The sequence below is a fragment of the Podarcis liolepis genome (assembly GCF_965112155.1).
Source record: "Podarcis liolepis genome assembly, chromosome: 14".
Classification (NCBI taxonomy): Eukaryota; Metazoa; Chordata; class Lepidosauria; order Squamata; family Lacertidae; genus Podarcis; species Podarcis liolepis.
Window position 1 is genome coordinate 38,675,803 of NC_139569.1, and position 19,857 is coordinate 38,695,659.

A 19,857-nucleotide genomic window follows, 5' to 3' on the forward strand; every position below is an offset into this window, starting at 1 on the left:
TGTCTTATGGGTGGGTTGGCCCTGTGAAAGCTTCCATTCAGACCCCTTTAGGCATTAAGATCTGCAGATGAGGCCCTCTTGGTAGTTCTACAACCCTTAGCAGCTTGGGGTGGTGGTTACCCAGGAAAGGGCATTCTCGAGCTTGTGGAACTTCCTCCCCATAGAGTAGGGTCTTGACATCTTCATTATACAACATTAGGCAAATGCTGAAGACACACCTTGGCTTTTGTCACCTGGGAAGTATATTTTTAGGACTCACCTTCTTCCTATGATAGTGGGATGTTCTAAACTCTTTTTAACATTGTGTTTTAATTGTAGTAACATACCCCAGGACCTTGGAGTGAAGGGCCAGTTAATAATACAGTGGTACCTTGGTTGTCGAACTTACCGGTAACAGTGGCGTAGCGTGGGGGGTGCAGGGGGGGCCGGCTGCACCGGGCGCAACATCTGGGGGTTAGGGGGCGCAAATCCACGGGTTAGGGGGCGCAAATTACTTGCCTTGCCCCGGGTGCTGACAACCCACGCTACGCCACTGACCGGTAATCCATTCTGGGAGTCCGTTTGACTCCTGGAATGGTTAGAAAACCAAGGCATGGCTTCCGATTGGCTGCAGGAGCTTCCTGCACTCAATTGGATACTGCAGAAGCCGTGTCGGACGTTTGGATTCCAAAATGTTTGCAAACCAGAACACTCACTTCCGGGTTTGCAGCATGTGGGAGCTGATTTGTTTGACAACTAAGCCATTTGACAACAAAGGTACCACTGTAATAATAATAATAATAATAATAATAATAATAATAATAATAATAATACACATCACAGTATTCCAATCTTACCTATGTATGAATCACAGCGGCTAAGCTATTCCAATCTTACCTATGTATGAATCACAGCGGCTAAGCTATCACTGTGCAGGAAAGGAGTCGTTGGTTTACCACCTGAAGATGATAATAGGCACTCCTCACTACAGAGATCACATGAGTCTCCAGTGACAGAGGTGGATCTAGGAACACCCCTCAAACTAAGCACCTGTTCCTTCAGAAGGAATGCAACTTTATCCAGAACCAGTGAGTTCCCCAATTCCCAGAACTGAGAACTGCTTGCCCACAAAGTCTTCCCAAGATTCAAACTCAACTTGTTGGCTCTCATCCAAGCCACCACCCATCTAGTCCCACAAACGTACACACACACACAATCAAACAAACAAACAAGCAAACAAACAGTGAAATAAATAAACAAACAAACCCCCTGCAATGTAGGAATTACAGCTAAAGAATCCCTGGCAGATGGCCATCTAATCTCTGTTTAAAAACCCCCAACGAAGGACAGTCCATCACCTTCCAAGGTAGATCACTCCAACCTGTTTCTCCAAGCTTGGAACTTTGCTTAGTCTATTCACTTCCAAGGGAGGAAAAGGAAGCTTCCTTCCCATTCATTCACTCACCCACCCAGGGTAGAAATGGACTAGTCTTCCAGAAAGAGGACCACTTCTAAACAGGACTGGCTTACAAGAAAAGATCTTGGAAGGTGCCAAGTGATGGACTGGAGTCCAACATTCCCGAGAATCTAATCAGAAGAAAGCCTGCCAGCCTACCTCTTTAAATACCAAGCAAGGGCAGCTGACAAATGATCCCTGCTCTCTGTGCATGGGAACTGCCACTCCACAGTGCTCATCCTTCCATGGACTGGGCCAGTACACACAAAGTCTGGCATATGAACCATAAATATGAGGAGGAGGAAGGCAGTGCTGGGAACGCCGGCTCTACACGTACTCGTTTCCTAATCTTTAGCCCCAAATCCGGTAACCTAAAAATTCAATAGTGCTGCTGGCCAGTCTAATAATTCAAAAACAAGCAGTAAACTTCTTTTTATAAGCAGTAACTACTTTTCCATAGCACGTCACTCAGGTTTGAAGCAAAGCCACGGCAAACTTTATTGGATACCTTAATTTTGTTTTCACAAAATAAAGTATGTTGACAAAGAGATTTGATCTTGGCCTTAAATGGCTTGGATTAAGTGGTACTGATGCTGCGAGATGTAGCTGCACATAAAGAACACCTAATCATCTGTATTTTCCATAGGATTATGTTTCTGACCTTTCCAGGCGTTTACACAGGTAGCACAGTCATAGCGCAGTCAAATGCAAGCAAAATAAAAACTTAGCTCAATGGAGCGCTTAACAGTGAGAAAATTGTGCGCATGGAAAGCACAAGATTGTCAGCCATGGCCCAGAAAACTATGCAAATACATTTGCGCACCCATGAAGTGATTTTCAGGTCCAAACTTGATGTAGAATTTGTCGCATATATAACCTTTGGATAGTTACTGTAGGGAAGCCAGATCCGGACATTCGCAAGAGGGCCAGATCAGGACTGTGGTCAGGGGCTCTAAACCTTTGTCCTGAGCAGAATGCACTCACCATCACCACCTGCCTGGTGCCTGCTATCTGAAATGGGAGAAAAGTGTCATGTAATTCTACTCAATATTGATCCAGAGCAGGTTCCAATGTATAGTTAGCAGAGTAAAAACTTAAACACGTTTCAGGATTCCCAAAAATTGGACCAGAGGCAATTGTATTTCATCCAGCTGAAGGCAAAGGAGCATAATGGTCACAAATCCAATACATCCAGGATTTGCACTGTCCCTAAGAAATCCAGTTGCAGCAGACCTAACTTAAACTTACAGTAACTTATAGGAAGTCTGAACCTTAACGCTAAGCATACTATGTACAGAACACCACACCAGAAGGAAAAGAGATAGGAAATGAAACCCTGGCTCCTTCTGATCCTACTTTTATAGTCAGAATGACCTTGACTGAAAGAGATAAGAGAACCAGTTTAAGCCAGCTGTACTCAGCTTCTTTGACGGAATAACCCAAACATCAGGAACCATCTGGTTGTTTCTTTCACACAGAGAAGCTTCCAGAACCCTCTTGAATGAATTAGAATAGGAAAGATCTCTACACATCAGATCAATACTTTCTGCACTAAGAAATGCAAACTGACAAAAAGTTCCCACCGATACCAAGAGGGCATCCAGACCTGTTTATGGGGAGAAGATGAATAGGGAAAGAGAGGTGTTGTCTCCACGCCAGAGCTGAAGCCAAGTGGCGTTGGCGCAGGCACTCACTGGGCAACCTTGCACATTGAGCCTTGCTATAAAGGACCCCTTTCCCAGAGTGACAAGGCACAGGCAATGCCTTTACTTCTGACTCTTTGTTGGCAGCCAGCAGGCAGGTGAGAAGATAGAGGTGGGAGTGAGTGCCAGTGGGAGGAAACAGCAGCATTCCCTGTAGCCCCTTGGCCAGCAGTTTGAGAGGCAGATGGCATGCAACCTGCTGTCCTTCCTGATTTGCCACCTGAGCCCCATGACTCAACTTGACTAATTAAAGGACCCACACACACGTCCTGCCACTCCCCTTCGCTCGTTCTGATTCGTTCATCATTGAATTAACATAATTAATTGAAAATGTTAGGGCCAAATCTAAACTCGAAGATCTGGGTCTATGTCTTTCTCGCCAACCTCAAAGGAGTATGCCTGCCTGTTGTGCTGGAAGCAGACTGACAAGTATATATATGCTCTTATTTAACTATAATATATTTTAATAATTTTTTAAAAATCTGTATTAAACTTCACCCTATCAATATATAAGGTTTATATATGTTACGTGTGATTTATCTAGTATTTTCAAGATGTAGGTTTCTAAATGATTCTAGGTAGAAATGAGATTTTATGCAGTATTTTATACTGTTGGTTCTTGCACTGTACCCATTTATTTTATATGCGAATGGCCTATGGCTTAAGCACTAATAAACTACCACTATTACATATCTATCATCTATCTGCTTAACAATATAGATGTAGATTGATATGGATGCAAAAGTAAAGCGTGCTTTTAGTTTTAATCTGGCAGGGGAAGGGGAAGGGGCTGGGCTGCAGGTATCAAAAGTTTGGGAAACATGGGCTTAAACCAACAAAAGCCTTAGAAAAGCAAATTAGCAAGCAATCCTCAAGCACAGACCCTAAACAAAATATTGCTCTTCCGTTCTTGCTTGCGACTCGCTATTGATGTAGTGCCTTGCTGCGAACCTTAAGATTCTCCCCGGTTCCAATCATGCCCACTTTGCCGATTTTTCTTCCCCTTATTTAAATTTGGTTTCACAGCGTAGGCAAATATAATATGAAGATATGATGAAAGCTGACAGCTAGTAAATCAAATATTATTTTGCTAGTAAATTACCGGGCCAGCTCAAACCACTTTTAACTCCTTTCCCATGGGACTAATGATTTGGGCTGGCTGGAGTTTAAGTCAACAGTGTGGGCACTGATTTAGTCAAATGGTTGCGAAGAAAGACCTGCCAGCACAAATGAGAGCTTTGATTGTTCTCTAAGGCTAATTAGAGTTTTGGAATGGGATGTCATACAGAACAATAGGTCCTTATCTACTCCTAATTTAAATAGCTGAAGAGCGACTGGACATTATTTTGGGGTCTAGATAACATGCAACCTTCAGTAAACAGTAAAATTCACTGGAGCTTACTTCTAAAGAAATTATTATTATTACTACAACGATAACGATGACTACTACTATTAACCCACCCTTCACCCTAAGGTCCCTGGAAAATAAAAACACAATATTAATGGTTCCAGTAGTAGATAGGTAGCCGTGTTGGTCTGCCATAGTCAAAATAAAAAAATTCCTTCCAGTAGCACCTTAAAGACCAACTAAGTTAGTTCTTGGTATGAGCTTTCGTGTGCATGCACACTGTGTATCTGAAGAAGTGTGCATGCACACGAAAGCTCATACCAAGAACTAACTTAGTTGGTCTTTAAGGTGCTACTGGAAGGAATTTTTTTATTTTCACAATATTAATAACAGTTTAAAACAACTTACAACCACAGAAATAAGGCGGGTTCTAAAAACAACCATCTGAAATGTCAAAAGCTTCTTCTCCTAATAAACATATTTCTTTTGCAATTACAGTTGTACATTTTGGCTCCCGAACGATCAAAACCCTGACGCAACTGTTCCGGTTTTTGAACGTTCTTTCGGAAGTCGAACGTCCGACGGAGCCTCCGTGGCTTCGGATTGGCTGCAGGACCTTCCTGCAGCCGATCAGAAGCTGCGCTTTGGTTTCCGAACACTTTGGAAGTCAAACAGACTTCCGGATTCCATTCAACTTCCAAGGTACAACTGTACTTTCCTTAGTATGTATTTCTGTATGCTATTTTCACTAGTACGTGCACTTTTGTGCACACTTTGCCTGAATATGTGCATTTCTTGTATACAGAGTTTTGGTAGGAGAGCTGCATCACAAAATCAGGACAACTGCAAATTTCCAAGGGTAGCTGTGTTTCAGTTCACTTATTGGCTCAAGAAGTGTCAATCAGGTAAAAAGGTAAAGGTAAAGGGACCCCTGAACATTAGGTCCAGTCATGGACGACTCTGGGGTTGCGGCGCTCATCTCGCTTTATTGGCCGAGGGAGCCGGCATACAGCTTCCGGGTCATGTGGCCAGCATGACTAAGCCGCTTCTGGTGAACCAGAGCAGTGCACGGAAACGCCGTTTACCTTCCCGCCGGAGCGGTACCTATTTATCTACTTGCACTTTGACGTGCTTTCGAACTGCTAGGTTGGCAGGAGCAGGAACTGAGCAACGGGAGCTCACCCCGTCGCGGGGATTTGAACCACCAACCTTCTGATCGGCAAGCCCTAGGCTCTGTGGTTTAACCCACAGCGCCACCCGCGTCCCTTCGTCAATCAGGTAGTTTCTCATTAAAATGCAGATAAAAATCCAATTTCTTCCCTGCCCCAACTCTTTGCCACTGTGATAGTCAAGCTGGGCCTAATGATGCAAGAGATTCTACCTGGTCCATGAGACCATGAATTGCCCAACCAGCATGGGCAATAGTCATGAGTGATAAGAGCTACAGTCAACAATATATTGGAGGGTCACTAATTCTCCAACCCTGATTTAGCCCTGAAAGGTGATTTACCAGGGTCATGTCCTGTGGAGCTGACAGTCTAAACTTTGACATGAGGTGGAAGAAGATGAAAGGAGGGGTCTACTGGGAAATATGCAATTAGTCTGGCTGCATATACATAGGCTGAACTGAAGTATTGGATGGGGAATTAAGAGACTGTTCAAAGGCCACGAGTCAGCAACAGTGTCATTGTAAGCCAGCTATCAAGATGCATTTTCATTTCAATGCACTATACCTGTTAAATTAGCTGTCCAGAATAAAAATGCTTTATTCTTAGATATTAAATAAAATAAGGGTGTGTGTTTGTGTGTGTTTAAAAAAGACCCTGTCCTATAAAAGACTATAAAAATGAGTGGCCAATTTATCCAATTTTCTAAAGAAATTTTCCACAATTTCCATGGGCAACATATAAAACTACTAAAAATACTCTTGGCAGCCTTTTCACTTGGCAGAATATACTGCTAGCGAAAAGCTTATTCCAAGATAGGATGTCCATATGCAGCAAAATGATAGTCTCTTTTTATAATTTTCTGATAATTCCCTGGTTTCTTGTAAGTAAAGGATTCCCTCTGACCCCCATCTACCAGAAATGACAATGCAGTACTAAGATTATTGCACCCTAGGGCGATAAATCACCCAATAAAGCTGGATTTTGCAGATTAATTTTATTTTTTGATTAGCTAATTTCATTTAAGGGAAGGGAAAAAAGCAGGCAAGGGCTGCTCCAATTAAAAAGGTAATGTTTTTGTTGGTTGTTAAAAATCACTAAATCCAACAGGGCGGAATCACCAAGTTGCTAAAATAAAATGCAACACCATAATCCAACTTTCTTCAACCTGGGGCTCTCCAGATATTTTGGAAACATCTGAAGAGCACCAGGCTGCCATCAACTAGCTTTTATTGTGTAACTTGCTTGTACCCAAATGCACACCTATGCATATTGTTCTTGAGCCCAAATGTATCTGCACTCTAATAGCAGATGAGCTCATGAAGCAGGGCCTTGTTTGTGCTGGCACCAAGACACTGGAACACTCTGCCGAAGTTAAGTCCACTTGGCCCTACAATGTTCAGTCTTTGAGCAACTACGACATGCTTCCCGTTGATTTTTAGGCACTGCTTTTAAAAATGCCCCCCTCCCCAGTGCTGCTATTTGTATACAGAGAGAGATTATGGGGAATGTGACCAGTTTGGTTGCACTAGGCCAGGCACCCCCAACCTTCGGCCCTCCAGATGTTTTGGACTACAATTCCCATCATCCCTGACCACTGGTCCTGTTAGCTAGGGATCATGGGAGTTGTAGGCCAAAACATCTGGAGGGCCGCAGGTTGGGTATGCCTGCACTAGGCACACAACCTCATGGGCGCTGCAGGGGACGCCACAACTATGCTTTAGAACGGAGTTCAAGAAGTGGGAGGGTATTGAGTTTTGGTGTCACAAAGGGTGCTGCTGAACTTTGAGACCAGAAGGTCCATCACTGTTGTATACACACCCGAATTTTCAATTGTTCCATAGCATCTAGATCAAGGGAAGTAATAGTGCCACTGTATTCTGCTCTGGTCAGACCTCACCTAGAGTACTGTGTCCAGTTCTGGGCACCACAATTCAAGAAGGACACTGACAAACTGGAACGTGTCCAAAGGAGGGCAACCAAAATGGTCAAAGGCCTGGAAACGATGCCTTATGAGGAACGGCTAAGGGAGCTGGGCATGTTTAGCCTGGAGAAGAGGAGGTTAAGGGGTGATATGATAGCCATGTTCAAATATATAAAAGGATGTCACATAGAGGAGGGAGAAAGGTTGTTTTCTGCTGCTCCAGACAAGCGTACACGGAGCAATGGATCCAAACTACAAGAAAGAAGATTCCACCTAAACATTAGGAAGAACTTCCTGACAGTAAGAGCTGTTCGACAGTGGAATTTGCTGCCAAGGAGTGTGGTGGAGTCTCCTTCTTTGGAGGTCTTTAAGCAGAGGCTTGACAACCATATGTCAGGAGTGCTCTGATGGTGTTTCCTGCTTGGCAGGGGGTTGGACTCGATGGCCCTTGTGGTCTCTTCCAACTCTATGATTCTATGATTCTATGATTCTATGTAATATTATAAGGTCTGGTGCATTGTTTTCATTCTTGCTATACTTCCTCTCCCCTAAATATTTTGTATATAGAGAGGCAGGATAGAAATGCGAGTAAGTGAATCGAATAAACTGTTATGAGCACAGCTTTTTGTTTCAGGGGTGCTGGCTTTTTCCCGTTTAATCCTCAACCACAGTAACTGTTGGAGATTTCTCCTGACACCTTGTTATACATGTGAATGCTTTCAGGGGGACTGAGAACCATCTCGGTCTCTGTAACAAAAATTTTCGGATCTAGTGTTATGACTTGCTTAACCAGCCAGTAGAAAACTGTGGCATGAGACAGCGAGGCAACTTGGCCTCCTGCCTAGTCGCATGCATTCTGGTGGGAACTTTTGAAGCCAGGGAAGCACATGACTACTTGACTCCTTCTATCGTTTCAGAAATGGACTGTATGTTGTTTAGGGACAGGGGAGCAATTCGCAAGACCAGATTTTAACACAAATTCACAGTTTCCGAAACAATTACAGCAGAGCTTTCCAAACGTTCCTGTTCGTGACACACTTTTTAGATATGTATCATTTTGCGACGGAAGGGACGCGGGTGGTGCTATTGGTTAAACCACAGAGCCTAGGACTTGCCAATCAGAAGGTTGGCGGTTCGAATCCCCGCGACGGGGTGAGCTCCCGGTGCTCGGTCCCTGCTCCTGCCAACGTAGCAGTTCGAAAGCATGTCAGAGTGCAAGTAGATAAATAGGTACTGCTCCGGCGGGAAGGTAAACGGCGTTTCCGTGCGCTGCTCTGGTTTGCCAGAAGCGGCTTAGTCATGCTGGCCACATGACCCGGAAGCTGTACACCAGCTCCCTTGGCCAATAAAGTGAGATGAGCGCCACAACCCCAGTCGGTCACGACTGGACCTAATGGTCAGGGGTCCCTTTACCTTTACATTTTGCGACACAGTACCATATTTTTCCATGTATAAGACAAGGTTCGTTAATTTTTTTTGAAATGCTAAAAATCGGGGGTCGTCTTATACACGGAAAGTGCTGAGATGGGACGTGAGATTGGTGGCTACCCTGAGCAGGAGACTGTCAGCGGCATTTGTGGGGGGGTGAATGGTGGCTACGGCAAGGTCTGCTGGCAACTGGCTGCTTCTGCAATTGGGCGTGAGATTTTCGGCTGCTGGTGGTGAGCAGGCAGACGATTGGTGGCTTTGTGTGATTGGCAGAAGCGGTCAGGCAGGCGAGTGATCGCTGGCAATCCCCCCCCCCCAAAAAAGCTCAACAAGTCTTGGCAATCCCCCCGAAAAAGGTTCCACAACTCCAGGCAACCCCCCCCCCCCCGAAAAAGCTTAACAACACTGGGCAATCGTCCTCCATTTCCTCAATTTTGAGTCCCAAAAAATAGGAGTCGTGTTATACACGGGGGCGTATTATACATGAAAAATACGGTAATTCAGTTTTACTAGCAAACCGGAAGTTAACCTAACCCCTTTCCAGCCCTGGGCAGAGCACGGGGAGCGTTTCCACGACACACCTACATACTGCAGCTGACACAGTAACATGTTGAGAGACACACAGTTGGAAAACTCTGTCTTACAGAAAAGTGTAACAAGCAAAATGCATTATATATGGGGAAATAGTTTGCAAAATTGTATGCATCACGCAAAACCGCATCTGAAAATGTGCTTATTAGGAGAAATTCTCACTAAAATGCATATGCGTTTTCATGAGGAATAATAATAATCATAATAATCATAATAATAATACCCTAGCGCACTATAGATGCTGCAGCTAGCAAACACCAAGCCAGTGATCTCACCTCAGCTCTAGGTTCAGGGAAAACACCCACTTCACCTAACACCAGCCCTGGTGTAAATCTTCCAGTTTGCCCAGAGAATAACTTCTGACCCAACTGAACTTAAAACCAAGATACAGTGGTACCTTGGATTAAGAACTTAATTCGTTCTGGAGGTCCGTTCTTAACCTGAAACTGTTCTTAACCTGAAGCACCACTTTAGCTAATGGGGCCTCCCACTGCCACACAATTTCTGTTCTCATCCTGAAGCAAAGTTCTTAACCCGAGGTACTATTTCTGGGTTAGCGGAGTCTGTAACCTGAAGCGTCTGTAACCCAAGGTACTACTGTACTCATGCAGTGAGGAAAAATGCACACTGGATGCCAGTTGCTGGGAATCAAAGAATCATGGAACTGTGAGAGTTGGAAGGGTTCCCAAGGGTCATCTAGTCCATCCCACTGCAACGCATGAATCTTAGTTAAAACATCCATGACAGATGGCCAAGTGGGAAAGTGCTAACTGAGCTCAGGTTCTACTTTGGGGCTTCCCATAGGAATCTGGCTGGCTACGGTGAGAACAGGATGCTGGCCCCAGATGGGCCATTGGCCTAATCCAGCAGGGCTCCCTCTTGAGTTCTTATGATCACAACCCATGTGCATTAGTTTTATGGCCGCATTAAAGAGACAAGAGAATGGTGTATGAATGGAGGGAAAGCAGCATAAATGACTTATCAGGTGTCTGAAACCACAAAGTATATCTTGTAAAGCACTCGTGGTATTATTCGGCTACATGATCCATTTCGGGGACTACAGAATAGAACCACAACTCCACGCACCAGCTTTCACGGCGGACGCCAGTTTTCTGCCTCTCACAATTATATACTTGAAGTTCGAGTGACAGATTACAGGAAATGACCATATAGACTGGGTGATTTATAAACTCGTTTAAACAATGTAACTTTTATCAGTTGCTCAACATTAATCACCAACCTATGAGCAAATATTTTCTTGTATATGATCCTCTCAAGAGTGATTTGCTGAAAGCATTTTTTTTTAAAAAAAGATTTATGTGTTGCATGTACTTTCTGTTCGAGCGTAAGGATTTCATGCTGATAAGCAGGATCATGTGCATTTTGTGAATAGAGCAGAATTAACTGAAACATATCCCTTTGTGCTGAAAAGCAGGCAAAATGTAGCATGGTTTGCATTTTTAATATCAAAAGTTATGAGTGCTGGTGACAGAATAACATAACTCATATACTGCAAAATAGTATTCTGTTTATTTGTGGACCGTCCTATTTTAAGTCTCTTGAAAAGCTTCCATACTACAACTTCACTCCTCGTTGTACCTTAAATTAAATCAGACCCCCTCTTTACTCCAAAGCAGCAGCATTAGAAGCTTAGGTGTTGAAGAAGACCCTACATTAATTCCACTGAAACATATAAAAAAGGTCAAGGGACCCCTGGGACTCTGGGGTTGCAGCGCTCATCTCGCTTTATTGGCCGAGGGAGCCGGCGTACAGCTTCTGGGTCATGTGGACAGCATGACTAAGCCACTTCTGGTGAACCAGAGCAGCGCATGGAAATGCCGTTTACCTTCCCGCCAGAGCGGTACCTATTTAACCCACAGCGCCACCCGCTCCCTAGTACTGAAATGTATAGGAGCAATGAAAACATTTCCGCCTTCCTTCCATTACTGTAGGGCTCGCACAGGATAATTGGCCAGTGTCTGCTGTGTTTAGTGTTCCATTTTCAAGCAAACAATTAATGCAGTGGCCACAAACTAAACATGGGAATATGCTCAGAAATAAGACTTGCAGGCACACAAAAGTCCACATCAATTATTGTTGTTGTTGGCATCTGTCTGTCTCAAGAAGCAATGGAGTGTGCCTCTGGGGGTGAAGTCAAACCGCTGTTAGCAGCACCAAAGTGCCCTTCCTGGGATACAAGCCTGGGCAGTGTGTATGATGTTCCTGGGCTGCCCAGACAACAAGACTCCCTCGCTTGGCCTCGCTGATGTGGTCCAAAAGAAAGCAGAGCAATATGTCTGGCATCCGCTTATCTGCAGGAGTTGCCACAAGAAGGCATAAAGGTAAAGGGACCCCTGGCCATTAGGTCCAGTCGTGACCGACTCTGGGGTTGCGGCGCTCATCTCGCTTTATTGGCTGAGGGAGCTGGCATACAGCTTCTGGGTCATGTGGCCAGCATGACTAAGCCGCTTCTGGCGAACCAGAGCAGTGCACGGAAACGCCGTTTACCTTCCCGCCGGAGTGGTACCTATTTATCTACTTGCACTTTGATGTGCTTTCGAACTGCTAGGTTGGCAGGAGCTGGGACCGAGCAATGGAAGCTCACCCCGTCGCGGGGATTCGAACTGCTGACCTTCTGATCGGCAAGTCCTAGGCTCTGTACTTTAACCCACAGCGCCACCCATGTCCCTCTCAAGAAGCCATACAAGGTGCCATTCAACAGTCATAGAGACTCCACTCCAGATTTGTGTAGAGTTTACTGCTTAGCATTTTCTTCCCCCAAAGATATCCCGCAAGGCAGTGGAGGTTTAAGATCAGTTTGCCTTCTCCTAGGTGGGCTACCTTCCCAGGCTGACAAGGCCCATCTGCCCCTCACTTTCCACCAAAGCACATGCAGAAACCACCTTTTAACCACACACTAAGAAGACATCAATCTATGCAATGGCAATGTTCCTTTATCATCATCCTTGCACCAGTGCTTCCTCCACTGCCAAAGGCAATATGCCAGTTCCTAGGAATCCCAGGGCCATTAGTCTGATCAGGCAGGCTCTTATATTCTCAAGTCTATGGTTTGGAAAGGTTCCCTTCCAAGCCCAACATCCTAGCTGCAGCATCACATTAAGAACCCCATAGACTGACATGAGAGCAAATCAGCCAATCACTAGAAAAAGCACTTGCTACACTACCAAATGGGACGCGGGTGGTGCTGTGGGTTCAACCACAAGCCTAGGGCTTGCCGATCAGAAGGTTGGTGGTTCAAATCCCCGCGACGGGGTGAGCTCCCGTTGCTCGGTCCCAGCTCCTGCCAACCTAGCAGTTCGAAAGCATGAGGTGCAAGTAGATAAACAGGTACCGCTCAGGCAGGAAGGTAAATGGCGTTTCCGTGTGCTGCTCTGGTTTGCCAGAAGCAGCTTAGTCATGCTGGCCACATGACCCAGAAGCTGTACGCTGGCTCCCTCGGCCAGTAAAGCGAGATGAGCGTCACAACCCCAGAGTCAGCCACGACTGGACCTAATGGTCAGTGGTCCCTTTACCTTTTACACTACCAAATCCCTTAGCCCACCACAATATAGGTAATGCTGGCTGTATTTATCAGATGTGTGATTTAGTTCTTGTACTTACCATGCTTGGACACAAAGTGAAGGAAGCCAGGCTGGCTCTACCATTAGGCAGAATGAGGCATCTCCCTTCCCTGGCTGTTCCTCCTGAGCTACCAGGTTCTTCTCCTCTCCATCCTTGAACAAAGGAGATACATCCCACGGAATTCCCTAAACTAGATGCTGCCTTCATGAGCACTGTAGGAAATTACCCTGTTGCCATCGTTGAAGCAAGATTCAACTGCCCATATAGCTGGCTTCTGACTGTGCAATGTGGGAGAGGAGGCAATTTTGTCCTTTGCCTCAGAGAGCAAAATGTCTTGGGCTGGCTTTGGCAGGGAGATAGCCCCCCTATCACAAGACTGGCACATCAACCCTCAGTGCAAAGCCCTTTTTTTTGCCAAGGTTTTTGCATGGTGAGCAGAAGAATTAGCATGTTTATTTATGGGGGAAGTTGGCAAACTGAAAAATCACAGAATCTTTCATTTACAGAAATCATCTGGGAACATTTTCATAGGCTTAATGGGTTTTACTTAGCAGAAACGAAACTGATCAAAGCTCAAAGAGACAGAGGGAGAGAGAGAGAGGGCCAGCTACTCCAATAATGCACTGATGAGCAATTCTTGGTTTTCTACTGCTCTGAAGATGCTGCCAAAATTGTTTTGAAAATGAGATACTTGAATGGAACAGACTCAGACACAGAAAAAGCTATTTCAAATACCGTACATCTGAAAGGACTAAACACAGAGAATATTTCTTGGCAACTTTTTGCTTCTAAATTGGTAATAATTTTGCTTCAATTAGGAACCAGAAGATTTCCCCCAATGAAGATTTATTGTTCCTCTGGTTCATTCTGCCCTTTCACTCCACTCCTCCTAAATTCCACTTGAACCAGAAGAATGTCTAAAATTATTTCCTGCATCGAAACATGCACAGTCTGCTACAGCTTTCAGTTTGTTACGCTCATTTCTGTCTTCCTCACCCTACATTACTGATGAAAATGCATACATTAATAAAGCTGCCAATAAACTGTACATATAACTGCATCAGGATTTCTTTCTGCACATTTCACAGATCTGCATATGCAATCCTGTGCATTGGTAAGTATTTTGATGCTATTATACATACCATTGCACCAAGATTGGTGTTTTGTGTTTTTTTGCAGTGTTATATTAAAGCTTGTAAACAATGGCTTCAACTAATCAGTTTGGATAACCCAAAGCAAGGACAAGAGAAGGTGAAGTCATCTGAAGAACTTATATACAGACTTATAAGCCTACAGGAAAAAACCCCGCCTTCAAATCAAAGAGTCAAAAGAAAAATCAATGTGCAGGACCATATGACATTCAGCGAGTGGTGCCATAGCAGTTCAACAGGCTGTTTTTCAGCCAACTTGAGAACAAGCAACTTAAGCACTAGCCAATGCAGCAATACAGTGCCAAATCATTGTTCCAGTTGTTTTGTGCCATTAAGCAGAAGGAATGTGACTGTTTCAGAATTCACCATGGAAAAGAATGCAATAAAGGCACACAAGCAATCACTACACAATTGGCCATTGCCAACCTTGGGAGGTCACAATTACTTGCGTGTGTGAGCAAGCAAACAAAGACGATAATATCTTCAAAGCAAGCCAACATGGTGTCTTCATGATGTTACTGAACTACAACTCCCATCAGCCCCAGCAAGCACAGCCAATGATCAAGAATGCTGCAAGTTGTAGTCCAACCACATCTGGAGGGCAGCACATTGGCTATTTGTGGCTTAAACGCAAAGCTTGTCAAGTTAGTTCACCTATTCAGGTACAAGTCATCAAGGAAAGTGGAAAAAATGTCTGTGTGGATATGCATTTCTGAATCTAGGCCTTCATCTAAATATTCTGAACCTAAAATTCCAAATCTTGTTCATAGCCCTGCTTTGATTCATACGTCATATATGGGGAAATTCCTTTGCAAAAATGCGTGTTAGACAAAACTGCATAGAAAAATATGTACAAGCAGGTTAAAATAAAATTTAAAAGCTGATAAATCTTCATGCGGATTTTTTAAAAGAAGTTATTGTAACCTGCTGTAGAAATACGGAGAACTGAACTTAAACTTTGGAAAAATGAGAAACACTGAAGTTAATGTATTTGCATATCCCTACCTCTGCATAAGTGTTATACAAGCTAAACCACTGAGCCTCTTGGGCTTGCCAATCAGAAGGTCGGTGGTTCGAATCCCCGCGATGGGGTGAGCTCCTGTTGCTTGGTCCCTGCTCCTGCCAACCTAGCAGTTTGAAAGCATGTCAAAGTGCAAGTAGAGAAATAGGTACCACTCTGGCGGTAAGGTAAACGGCGTTTCCGTGTGCTGCTCTAGTTCACCAGAAGCGGACAAACGCCGGCTCCCTTGGCCTATAGAGCGAGATAAGCGCCGCAACCCCAGAGTCATCCGTGACTGTACCTAACGGTCAGGGGTTCCTTTACCTTTACCCCTGACCATTAGGTCCAGTTGTGGCCGACTCTGGGGTTGCGGTGCTCATCTCGCTCTATAGGCCAAGGGAGACAGCGTACAGTTTCTGGTTCATGTGGCCGGCATGACTAAGCCGCTTCTGGCGAACCAGAGCAGTGCACGGAAACGTTGTTTACCCTTCCTGCCAGAGCGGTACCTATTTATCTACTTGCACTTTGACGTGCTTTCGAACTGCTAGGTTGGGAGGAGCAGGGACCGAGCAATGGGAGCTCACCCCATCGCAGGGATTTGAACTGCCAACCTTCTGATCGTCAAGTCCTAGGCTCTGTTATTTAACCCACAGCGCCACCCGCGTCCTTTACCTCTACATAAGTGTTATACAAGCAAATCAGAAAACATTGCCTCCAGGAGCATTCCCTTTATCCCTCTGGAGAAAAAAGCAGCAGAGTTTGGAGGTTTTCAGCCGGCAAGCAGCAGAGGCAGAAAGGTTTCGGCAACCTCTCCCCACCAATCCTCCACTCCTGTTTTTAGTCTCCTGCTGCTGCTTTTCATTAGCAATAAAAAAAAAGAAAGTCAGGAGGAAGAATCATTGAACTGTCTGTCATGTGTAATATGGCCTTCAGAAAAACCTTTTGCCTGGTTTTTTTAAAGGGGAAATGTCAAATCCAGTACTTTCCAATGTGCTCTTAGGTTTCAAGTTATTGTTTTATGTTAGCTTAATGTTTTTCCCCACTTTAAAACTGACAGGTGTATTCTCAAGCTGACGTGCAATACTAGCCTGCCTGCGAATTAATTAATCCTGCCCACAGAAAAAGAAAAATCAATACATGTTTAATTTTATTAACATTGCCTTGCCAGAGCAGTAACACACCTCCTGGTTTTGATTCTGAACAGTTGTTTCTAAAATTACATTGGCACCTTGGAGAAGTCTTTCCTGCTTGCAAATTTTAGCTTTGATTGGTTATTGAAATTCACACCCTTGTACTTTAATACACATCAAGTCCTGGAATAAAACAAATCTACATGTTGTAACCTATTTTTTTCCAAGGATGAAAAAAGAGCCTCAATCAATTATTATTAATACATCAACAGCTACATATCTGGCAGATATACATATCCAACCTTTCCCTAGGGGCTTTTTACAACACTTTGGGGCTTTTGTTCACTTCAGAAGCAGGCAGGTATGGGGAGGAATGACAAGAGGTGTGTAAAATTATCCACTGTATGAAAAACTGAATGGAGAGACTTTTTTCATCTAATCTCGTAAGACGAGAATGTGGGGTCAACCAATGAAGCTTGATGGTAGGAGACTTAAGAACAGGCAAGGCTTTTTTTTCAGCCGGAATTTGCCAGAACTCAGTTCTGGCACCTCTCAAGTGGGCACCATTGCCATTATAAGAGAACAAGGGAGGCATTCACCATTTTCTAGAAAAATAGCCAACAGCCCATCTAGTCCAGCAACCTCACAGGGGCCAAAAAACCTCACAGGGGCCAAAAAATGGCCAGTCCCAAAACCACATTCACAAGCCACATTCTGTACTTTTAAATCCTCTGCTAATTCTTGGCATAAGGCAGAGGCCATTTTTGCCCACCTAGTCCTTTCTCTCGTAAATATTTTCTTGACCCCACTTCCTGTTGAGATGAGGTGGAGAGGCAGATGAGCAGATGAGAAGAAGAAGAGGAGGAGGAGGAGGAGTTTGGATTTGATATCCTGCCTTATCACTACCCTAAGGAGTCTCAAAGCGGCTAACAATCTCCTTTCCCTTCCTCCCCCACAACAAATACTCTGAGATGAGTGGGGCTGAGAGACTTCAGAGAAGTGTGACTGGCCCAAGGTCACCCAGCAGCTGCATGTGGAGGAGTGGAGATGCGAACCTGGTTCACCAGATTACGAGTCCACTGCTCTAAACCACTACACCACACTGGCCACAGTCGCCACTCTCTCGTTGGTTCAAGACATGGATCTAAAAGTTACAGGAGAGAATTTGCCATTTGGCTGCCAATTCCTGCATCAGCAATGTTAAGTATTTGTTACGGTGAAACACCATTTGATTACAGTGGTACCTCGGGTTAAGTACTTAATTCGTTCCAGAGGTCCGTTCTTAACCTGAAACTCTTCTTAACCTGAAGCACCACTTTAGCTAATGGGGCCTCCTGCTGCTGCCGTGCCACCGGAGCACGATTTCTGTTCTCATCCTGAAGCAAAGTTCTTAACCGAGGTACTATTTCTGGGCTAGCAGAGTCTGTAACCTGAAGCATATGTAACCCAAGGTATCACTGTATACTTTTAAACGGGATGGTGTCTGTCTGACAGCGTTCCTGAGCTAACGGGCTGTTGCTCACCATGAATTCCAATACGTAAACGTTCACTTGGTGAATACTAGCCATTGCTAGACAATGACAAGACAGAAAAGTTGTACTCAGTTCCTATCTAATGGATCCTAAGTTTAATGAGCAAGCAATGATGAACTGTCTGTGCATTTCTATGTGTGTCTGTGTGCATGCGAGCATGTATGCTAGATGCATATTTTTCTGCTAACATCACGGCGGGGGGTGGAAAGAAAGCTGCAGTAGCAAGCCAAGGCTTCAGACATCTATTTTAGGACTGGCAAACTCTTATCTGAATCCTGCTTTAACGGTTTTTTACTTTTCAGCCTCAGCGCACACAGCAAATCTTTGAATGACTTCATCTTCAAGGCTGCAATGAACCCTGCTGCCAGTGTCAAGCACATTCTGTTTATAATGGGTATTTGTTATTCGAGGCCAAATACGATTCATTACATTTTCACGTCACTCTTCCTGCCAGGAACCCAGGCTGACATACATGGTTCTTCTCCTTACTAACAACAACTTAGAAAGGTAGGCCAGACGATAAGAGTACAACTGCCTCAAGGTTGGGGAGTGAATTTCCTGTGGAGTACTGATGTCTCTCTTCTGTTATACAGTGGTACCTCAGGTTAAGTACTTAATTTGTTCTGGAGGTCCGTTCTTAATCTGAAATTGTTTTTAACCTGAAGCACCACTTTAGCTAATGGGGCCTCCTGCTGCCGCCGCCGGAGAACGATTTCTGTTCTCATCCTGAAGCAAAGTTCTTAACCTGAGGTAATATTTCTGGGTTAGCGGAGTCTGTAACCTGAAGCCTATGTAACCTGAAGCGTATGTAATCCAAGGTACCACTGTACATTATCACATTCCTCTTTAACCACACCTATGGCTATTAAGCAATATGTGGCCTGTGAAAGTGTGGGGGAGTGGACTGTTATTATGATGACTATTTTATTATTAGTTTGTCAGTATGTTTTTTTATGATGTTTTTATGATGTTTTATCACTGATGTTCTATAATGTGCTTTTAATGTTGTACACTGTACTGGGATCTTCTGATAAAGGGTGGTATATAAATTGAATGAATGAATCAATGAATGAATAAAATCATCATCATCATCATCATCATCATCATGCTTTAGCAACTACACCACGCTGGCTCTCCTTAATAAATATGCATTATTTATTAGTGTTTGCTAAGGTCTCCTCAAAAAGCATGCTCCCCATATAATCTAAGGCATGCTAAATTCAGTAATCCTGTGGATATAATGAAGCACTAATCCACACACACAAACACTGTGCTGTAACAGTGCAATCCTTTCCTAGAGTTATGCCAGCTAGTCTCTGCTCATGTTACTCCAAATTACAACGGAGTAGTCAAATCAAATCATTGTTAACTGCTGTGCCTTCGTTTGGTATAAGGTGGGGAGGGCAGAGTAGGGAATGTGAAAGTTGGGTTCCTGTTCTCCACCAGCACTAGGTTCTCCTTAACCCACTAATGTAAAGTTGCAACACTAGGATAGCCTAAGGAATCAACAGAGAGCCCAAGATGACTACTACTACTACCATCAATGCTGCACAAAGAGAAAGCCATCTTAGCTCAATCAATATGGCACCCATGCCCAAGTGGTAAAGCCAACTTGCAGCTGATCAGCTTAATCAAGACAATGAATGCCTTTCCTATTAAATTTCAGCATACCATGTAAATTTGTTATTTATTATAAATCATGTGCATTAGAATCACTGAGCTGGAAGGAACCTTGGAGGAGTGACGGAAAACAAGTCTGCCTCACCTTCTGCATGACGGCCCTTGTTTTATTAGAAAACTACCATCAGGTCTCCTCTTAACCTTCTTCTGCTCTTTGACCTTTGCTCCTAGTACTTGGTTTTCAGGT

At 44.1% G+C, this 19,857-nt stretch overlaps 1 protein-coding gene across 3 annotated transcripts in view; it reads right to left on the reverse strand.

Annotated features, from left to right (window-relative positions):
• Positions 1–19,857, reverse strand: part of ADAMTSL3 (ADAMTS like 3) — a 281,389-nt gene that overhangs the window by 185,900 nt on the left and 75,632 nt on the right. The window contains exon 1 of one of the 3 annotated variants that reach the window (XM_083475292.1): positions 4,895–4,945. The exons of the other annotated variants lie outside the window; for them this stretch is intronic. Within the exon in view, the coding sequence (XP_083331418.1) occupies positions 4,895–4,930 (36 nt within the window). The 5' untranslated portion in view covers positions 4,931–4,945. Of the gene's footprint in view, positions 1–4,894; positions 4,946–19,857 lie in introns of those variants that run through there. 3 annotated transcript variants of the gene reach the window in all.